At 40.6% G+C, this 8,909-nt stretch overlaps 1 protein-coding gene across 1 annotated transcript; it reads left to right on the top strand.

The window, feature by feature from the left end:
- Positions 1–5,665: 5,665 nt before the first annotated feature.
- On the top strand, positions 5,666–6,553 carry LOC311048668 (UV excision repair protein RAD23 homolog A-like; the record flags this gene model as incomplete). Its single annotated transcript, XM_084061929.1, has 1 exon — positions 5,666–6,553. The coding sequence occupies one exon, from the start codon at positions 5,666–5,668 to the stop codon at positions 6,551–6,553; it is 888 nt and encodes a 295-aa protein (XP_083918055.1).
- Between the last annotated feature and the right edge of the window lie 2,356 nt (positions 6,554–8,909).

The following is an 8,909-nucleotide window of genomic DNA, read 5'->3' as shown; positions in this document are numbered from 1 at the left end:
ACAATATCGAGGTATTTGGTCAGAAAATATTATGATATTTGGGGTTTTTTCCGCGCCGAGCCCTACTGGGCATCACTCTCACTATTATGTCGGACATTACATTCATATGGAAAAAATCTACCTTTTTGCTTGTCAGTATTTCTTTTCTTTTTAAATATGCATTCTTTTTCTTTTTTTGCCTCTCAAAAGAGTGATTTATAGTCTTGTTATTGAATACTCAGGAAGAATATTGTTACCTCAAATTGAAACAAAAAAAAAAGAAGAAGATAAATAAGAATGTATGTGTTATTATTACCTTAGGGTGTTTTTGTAGGGAGCTTTAAGGAGGAGGATTGTAAAACGGAGTCTTTTATGGCGTCGTTGAAGATTAGCATACCGCTGTTGTCGGGTAGAATAACCAAGTACGTCCATATTTTTTTTGTGTAAATTATAGCTCTACTTCATCAAGAGTGTCGCACATAAGTAGTGAGACTTGCTTATAGATGGGCTATTCTCACTATTGCTTAATGTCAGTGGTGTAAAGTAACTAAGTACATTTATTCAAGTACTGTACTCATCGCAAATATTGTACTTTTTCTCCACTACAATTATTTGAAAGCTTTAGTTACTAGTTACTTTGCAGAATATAATTATTACATTATAAAACATACATGAACCACTTTAGCCCTGTTTTATACATATTTGAAAATAGCAGATCTACAAGCTCACAACGCGTCGCAATGCGACGCGTTGTGAGCTTGTAGATCTGCTATTTTCAAACATTTTAGTACTTTTGCTTTTGGTACTTTTAAGTACATTTTGATACCAATACATTTGTACTTTTTTTTTTTATTCCGGACTTTTACTTTTACATTTAATTACTTTTTCCACCACTGTTTAATGTTTTTTTTTATTTTTTATAATAATTAAAAAGTACCGGTTTTGGACGTACAAGGTTCTCCTGCCCAACAGCAACGATACACTTCAGGGAAACAACAAACTTATATTATAGGGCCTTTAATATTCAGCAAACAAACACGCACATTCACACACAAACATGCATGTATTGAAACTTTACACATACCACTGTCTATCTCACACACACACACACACACACACACACACACACACACACACACACACACACACACTGCCTGATGGCTCGGGGAGAAAAAGAAACTTGAGGTAGTTTTTTTTTTTTACCACGGCCTGAAATGTTGAATGTAATTCTGATATTTTTTTAAAGGACAATACATGCCATTAATGTACATGGATGATGTTTTTAGATATATTAAACCTATTTTCTTCATGTATAGATGTATTTCTCACTAAGTGTTATCATAGCTAGCGGAGGGGAAAAAAATGTTTTTTTTTTTTTTTTTTGATGGACAAACCGACAACAACGGAAGTTAAAGCACTCGTGACGGACAGACACAGAGAAACGACATATCGAGACGACGTACGCATACAGACAGATTATCATAGATTAGATTTATTATTAAATGTCTTAAACTGTGTTGACCTGCATCCTTAATAGTCCTTTAGGGCTCTTTAGCCAGGCTTTATAGTGTTGTGTTCCGATACCCTGTCAGTATTATACACATAATGTGGGAAAAGGTAAAGCCTGATTTATGCTTTGAAGAAATAAGAAAGAAAAAAAAAAGCACAAATTAGGCTTAAAGACTCGTCATGATAATATGCATGTTGTCAGTGGTGGAAAGTAATTAAGTACATTTATTTAAGCACTGTACTTAAGTACAATTTTGAGGTATTTGTACTTTACTTGAGTGTTTCCAATTTCCAATACTTTTACTTCTACTCCACTACATCTACATTATTTGAAAGCTTTAGTTGCTAGTTACTTTTCAGATATAAATGATATGATATAATGAAACATACATGAACCACTTTAGCCCTAGTTCATACCTTGGCTATTTGAAAATAGCCGATCTACAAGCTCACAACGCGTCGCATCGCGACGCGTTGTGAGCTTGTAGATCTGCTATTTTCAAATATTTTAGTACTTTTACTTTTGGTACTTTAAGTACATTTTGATGCCAATACTTCTGTACTTTTACTCAAGTACATTTTGAATTCTTGACTTTTACTTGTAACTGAGTATTTTTATACTGCAGTATTGGTACTTTTACTTAAGTAAATCATTTGAGTACTTTTTCCACCACTGCACGTCCTCTCTGTCGGGACAGCGTCCTTGTATCTTCATATTTCATCTTTTTTTTTCCATTTTCCTGAACGGTTTTGAGCGTACAAGGTTTAAACCCGACAGAGACGATATAATATAATACTGTACACCAGGTATAAATACTGTAGAAGAAATGCCATACTGTTTATGTCTGTCAGATCTTATACCCTTTATGAAATGTCAAAATCAAACTTAATTGCTTTAACCCATTAAGGCCTGAGGCCGGTTCTAAAAACGGTTTTCTAAATCCAAAACGTTTTTTGAAAAAAAATATAAAAAAATATTTTTTCACGATTTTTCAAAAATAGCAGATCTACAAGCTCATAGCGCGGCACTCGGTGCCGCGCTATGAGCTTGTAGATCTGCTATTTTTGAATAGCCAAAGAAATCTAAAATGACACAGGGACGTGTGTCCCCGGTCTTAATGGGTTAATTGGTGAAGAATATAAAATATTTCTTTTGACAAAATGTTTTACATAAAGTCAGGAATAGGCCGAGTACCAAATCAAATGTAGCCCAGGTGCAAAACGTCACGTCTCACATGGTCTATACTGCCTCACATTTGACTTTGAATGACAATTGATGACAAGGAGGTTCACAAATAGTGATGAATGTTTTTTTTTTCTCCAGATCTTGGCATTCGAGGAACAAGCGCTTATATTATAGCTACGTTTGAATGCTCTTCGATTCTACCGCAAAGAATGTGTTCAATAAAATGAAACAGTGGTTCTCGAAGTGGGGGTCCTCGAGGGCGTTCCAGGGGGTCCTCTGTTAAATGATAGATAGTTAGGAACAAACAAACATGGACGCTTAACAGGCCTGTAACTCTGTAACAAATGGAGTTATTGGAAGCAGTGGTTCTCAAACTTTTTCATGTCAAGGACCCCCCAGAATGATATGTATTTGGCCGTGGACAACCATCTCAAATATTTTTTCCCCAGAAGCAAAGATTTGAGTTGCAAATGTTCGCTTAAATAAATACATTCAAAGATTTGCACAAATTCTCACGATTCAAAATAAATAAATAGCAGATCTACAAGCTCATAGCTTGTATATCTGCTATTTTTGAATAGCCAAAAGTATAAAAGGTTAAAGTGGTTCAAATTATTGTGATGCTACTATACATTAACACATTTTGCTGGGGACCCCCTGGAAGCCCCCCCCCAATGGTCTAATGTGTACCTAAGTGGGGGTCCCTTGACATTGAAACGCTGTGAGAATCACTTCACACGTTGCTTTTTAAAATGTGAATAACGATATACGCAGTATTATCTACCCGGCTTACTTCAATGTCACAGAATTCCTTCACATTATGTGATATTATTAATAAGATTCACTGCAGTAAAACATAAAAATAAATCACAGACCCAACCGGCGTTGAGTTTGTCCAACAAAATGTGGGATTTCAATGTTTATCTTTGTGATTTCAGTAGTTTTGACTGTCGTTATTGTTATCTTGTACTTTTTCTCTGTAACCATTTCTACCTCATTTTTGAAGACACTTGTACATGATGGAAAGAATGTATTTCATGTTCATTTCACGTCAGTCATAAGGAGCGATGTTGAGAACTCTTGAACTTTGTTATAGTCTACCTCAAAAAGGACTGTACTTCATGGAAATAAAGATATTATACCAAACAACTCTTTCACCGTCTTTTTTTTTTATCTTTAAAATTCATGATGTATTTTCTGCTGTGTGTGAAATGAGTGCAGTGGTCCTTTATCTCATCATGACACCAGTCAGTGGTGGGAGAATCTACAAGCTCACAACGTGTCGCATGGCAACGCGTTGTGAGCTTGTAGATCTGATATTTTCAAATGATTTTATACATTTTGAAAACATGAAATTGAGGATTTCTGCATAATGAGTACTTTTACTTTTGGTACATTTTGATGCCAATACTTTTGTACTTTTATTCAAGTATTGAATTCTGGACTTTTACTTGTAGCAGAGTATTTCTACATTGCAGTATTGATACTTTACGTGTATTTTTTCCACCACTGTGTGTGTGTGTGTGTGTGTGTGTGTGTGTGCGCGCACACACACACACACACACACACACACACACACACACAGCAAATACAACAGTGCCACCTACTGTTTTATTTTATTTTCTTTCCCTATTAAAAATAAGCCCATTTACAAAACATGAATGCCTTACTGTAGTTTAAACAATGCATTGCCTTTGTTCTAAAGGTCTCATGTAGTGATAATAACTCCTGACGGAGTTGTGGTTCTTATTACAAAACATGCACTAATCTGGATGGAGAGTGACGGATTGACAGCCGTCACTCTCCCGGGACTGACTGATGTCAAAGTGGATTGTGTGGGCAGTGTTGTTACTAGATGGGAAATGTTACGTTATGGTGCCGGAGGCCTACATCATCATATTTTAAAGAAACACTAGGTACAAATATATAGTATACATTTGTAATCTCACAAAATAGCGTGTTTATTGTAAGAAGAAACCTTGTTTGAGACTCCTATAGTGTATGTGAGAAAAACACATCAGTGTCACATATATACATACGTTGTGTGGAAACAGACAACTTCCCTTACACAAATAAATGGTAAATGGTGCATTTATATAGCGCTTTTATCCAAAGCGCTTTACATAGATTGTGCATTACATTCACCCATTCACACACACATTCACACACACATTCAAACACACATTCAAACACACACATTCACACACACATTCAAACACACATTCAAACACACACATTCACACACACATTCACACACACATTCAAACACACATTCACAAACACATTCAAACACACACATTCACACACACATTCAAACACACACATTCACACACACATTCAAACACACATTCAAACACACACATTCACACACACATTCAAACACACATTCAAACACACACATTCACACACACATTCACACACACATTCACACACACATTCAAACACACATTCACACACACATTCACACACACACATTCAAACACACATTCACACACACATTCACACACACACATTCAAACACACATTCACACACCGATGGCGGAGGAAACCATGCAAGGCATCAACCTGCTCATCAGGAGCAATTAGGGGTTCAGCGTCTTGCTCAAGGACACTTCTACACTAACTCTGGGGGAGCAAATATAAGCCTGGGACTGGACTGGAGAGACACGACCAGTGTTTTTAATGCCTCCCACGTACAGATCTAGGGCATTATTGAATGACCATACATCACGGACGGTGAAATTACAGTACAAATATGATCATTGTCGTATCGTATTATCTGGCAACACCGATTCCGGGTCTGAATGCACCATATATGGAAGGCCATACATCACCAACAAGTCATGATGAATGAGATCTGTAGCAAATATATATAAAACTCCAAAACAAGCACAAGGTTGCATAGTTACAGTAGCTCACACACAGTAGTAGACAGTTACACCCAGAGAGTGTTCCTGGGACTCCAAGGTGTGGATAGATAACGGACCAAAAATGCAGATTACCTTGAAGACGCTTCAAGAGCAGACGTTTCAAATAGACATCGATTTAGAGGAGACGGTGAAGACGCTGAAGGAGAGGATCGAACACGCCAAGGGGAAGGACATCTTCCCGGCCGACGGGCAGAAGCTGATGTACGCCGACAAGATACTGAGCGACGACACGGCACTCAAAGAGTACAAGATCCACGAGAAGAACGTGGTTATAGTCATGGTGGCCAAGCCCAAGCAGGGTTCTTCTTCTGCCTCCTCGGCGCCGGGCCATCCCGACTCCCCCCTACCAGGAGGTGGCGCTGTGCCGCCGACAGAGGACAAGAAGGACGAGGTAACGGCCACGACCGCCGCCCCGAGGTTTACCGTCATCTCGAGTGCCTCTGAAACCGGAGCAAACGGCACGTTGTTGGACGAGGCCATTTCGGCCATGGTGATCGGCCAGTCTCACGAAGCCATCGTGGTGGAGCTGATGTCGATGGGGTACGAGCGGGAGCGGGTGGTGGCGGCCTTGCGGGCCAGCTACAACAACCCGGACAGAGCCGTGGAGTATCTGCTCACGGGCTTCCCGGACGACACAGGAGGAGGGGCCGACCTGGTGTCCTCCTCTCAAGTCAGAGGAGGAACTCCGGCCGTGAGTCTTTCCAGCATGATCGCCGGCGGCTCCTCCTCGCAACAAGGTTACGGTGGTGGTGGCGGCTGCAACAACAACCCCCCCGAGCTGCCCAGCCAGCTGACGCCCAAGGAGAAAGAGGCCATTGAGAAGCTAAAGGCCCTGGGGTTTCCCGAGGGAATGGTCATACAGGCCTACTACGCTTGCGAGAAGAACGAGAACATGGCCGCGAACTTCCTTCTAGAGCAGAACTTCGACGATGGCTCCATTGAGCCATAAGTTCATAGTTGTGCCCCCGTTCCCGATGTGTTGCAGTCTTTGAACGGTAATTGTTGAGGGAATTCTCAGAGAGAGAGAGAGAGAGAGAGAGAGAGAGAGAGAGAGAGAGAGAGAGAGAGAGCGCATGAAGAACAGAGTTGTCAGTTGTTAGAGGATAGCAACACGCTTAGTGACTGACCAGAATGCAGGACTAGTTGAGTCCCCTGGAGATTTTGGAAAAGGTTGGAAAATCGCACTATGTTTCCCCTCTCCCCTGCGGGACGGGACGGGACGGGGGGGGGTTAGGGGCCAACTGGTGCCATAGGATAGTCATGGGGATCCAGGGAAGCCTACGATGGAAGGAATAGCCTCCCGGCCACTCTAAGGGAAAACCCCACCTTGTGTAGTTTTAAAACACAACTGAAACAATGGTTTGAAATGACCATTGATACACTTTTAATCTTAGACGTCTCACAATAAGTTTTCTATTGACTAGGTATCAGGCTATTCAGTAGGTATTTAGGTTGTTAGTTAGGCTTAAATTAGTTTTATTTGTAGGCAGTTGTATGTAGTTTTTTTCTCTATTTTGTCATGTTGCCACAGTATGTGTATGTGGGACTATGGATGGAAATGAGCTTCTAGCTAAATCCTGCATGTACATGAAATAATGTGTATTGATTGAAATGTTCATTCATGTCCACTGGCCTGTAAATAAAGTAGTATAGGAAGGTAAGTAAAGTAAAGTTGGTTTGGTTTTTCCACATTGGTGATGGGATGTTTGAGCAGCAGATTGATGGAGGCCTTTCTCCAGCACACCATAATGTTCCCTGAGGACTTGGGCAACAGCGCCACCAATGGACTGGTAACAACAGTTCAGTCAGATAACTCACAAATAGGTTGAGACCAATAATAGCTTGAGAACGTTTTATTTATAAAAGAATAAGGTTAGATTTAGACATAGTTTTACTGAGGTTAAGGTTAGGAATAAGGTTAGGTTTAGACATAGTTTTACTGAGGTTAAGGTTAGGAATAAGGTTAGGTTTAGGCATGGTTTTACAGAGGTTAAGGTTTAGGAATAAGGTTAGGTTTAGACATAGTTTTACTGAGGTTAAGGTTAGGAATAAGGTTAGGTTTAGACATAGTTTTACTGAGGTTAAGGTTAGGAATACCTGGTGGCGACCGATCCGAGGTCGCTGGATTTGAACCAGGGACGTGCATGTGGGGGCGTTCTTGTAATCGACCGGTGTCTTTTCAGCTTTTTTCGCTCTACATTAAACAGCTTTGCTGAAAATAGCCGATCTACAAGCTCACAACACTTTGTTAAGCTTGTAGATCTGCTATTTTCTGCGAAGGTCCCCCCCCCCCCCATAATTCAGATGCCGGGGTTTAAGTGGTTAATATGGAGACATGGTGAGGCCAAACGGTGGAAAGGTGGAAGCTGGTGTCAAGATCACAAAGCACCTAAGGTATGCAAGAATGACTTTGTCACAGCAAGGATTCCTCCATCTTACAATGTCATGAAATTGCCCAACCTTTATTTTTATTTGTTTATTTATTGTCTCCATTACTGATGGACGGACACGGGGACGGACGGACAGGGTGTTAAACATAGTCTCGGCCTTTGGCCTGGCCAAGACTATGTTTTGCACCCTGTCCGTTCGTCCGTGTGTCCGTGTGTCCATGTGTCCGTCCGTCCGTCCGTCCAACTGTCTGCGAGCAGCCAATCTCCGGCAGTGTTGGTCCGATCGCAGCGAAACTGTGCACGCACACTCCCTGGATGCCAGTTTTTCAGATCAGCCTGTTATGGCGCCACCAGGAGGCCCATTATTTTTTTTGTATTACAGATTTTGTCCAAACATCACACAAACGGGTCTGTCCGATTGTTCCTATTCCTTCCTGATTGGCTAACTAACATATTGTCTTATTATTATCTACCGTTTTCATCAAAATGCCTCAAATCATGAATGAAGCTTGCAATTTCTGTAAAACTTTGCACGCACATTCCCACTAGGCCGAGGAAGAAATGCCACCCTTTTCACATTGGCCTGTTATTGCGCCACCAGGAGGCCACAATAACCTACCTGACCTGGTGGAGACCTGTGCTCCAAGGAGCGCTTTGTCTAGTTTTTTACATCCCCAAAAGAGGGTACAGTATACTCCACAGTCCTGCCCAACAACTGATGCATCTGACCTCCAAGTGACAATATTAAAGGAAAGAGGGGAGAGAGAGAGAGAGAGAGAGAGAGAGAGAGACAGAGAGTATTCAAGTTTTTTTCCCCGACAATGTTTTATTGACGTTTGCCCTTTGCCAAGGTTGTACGATCCTATATTAGCTTAAACTTATGTATTATATATAAACATAAATAATATATATACA

This window comes from Gymnoscopelus microlampas (genome assembly GCF_963454915.1).
Source record: "Gymnoscopelus microlampas genome assembly, chromosome: 7".
Taxonomy (NCBI): domain Eukaryota; kingdom Metazoa; phylum Chordata; class Actinopteri; order Myctophiformes; family Myctophidae; genus Gymnoscopelus; species Gymnoscopelus microlampas.
Note: the sequence above shows the minus strand (reverse complement) of the source record. Positions and strands in the feature narration are given on the sequence as shown.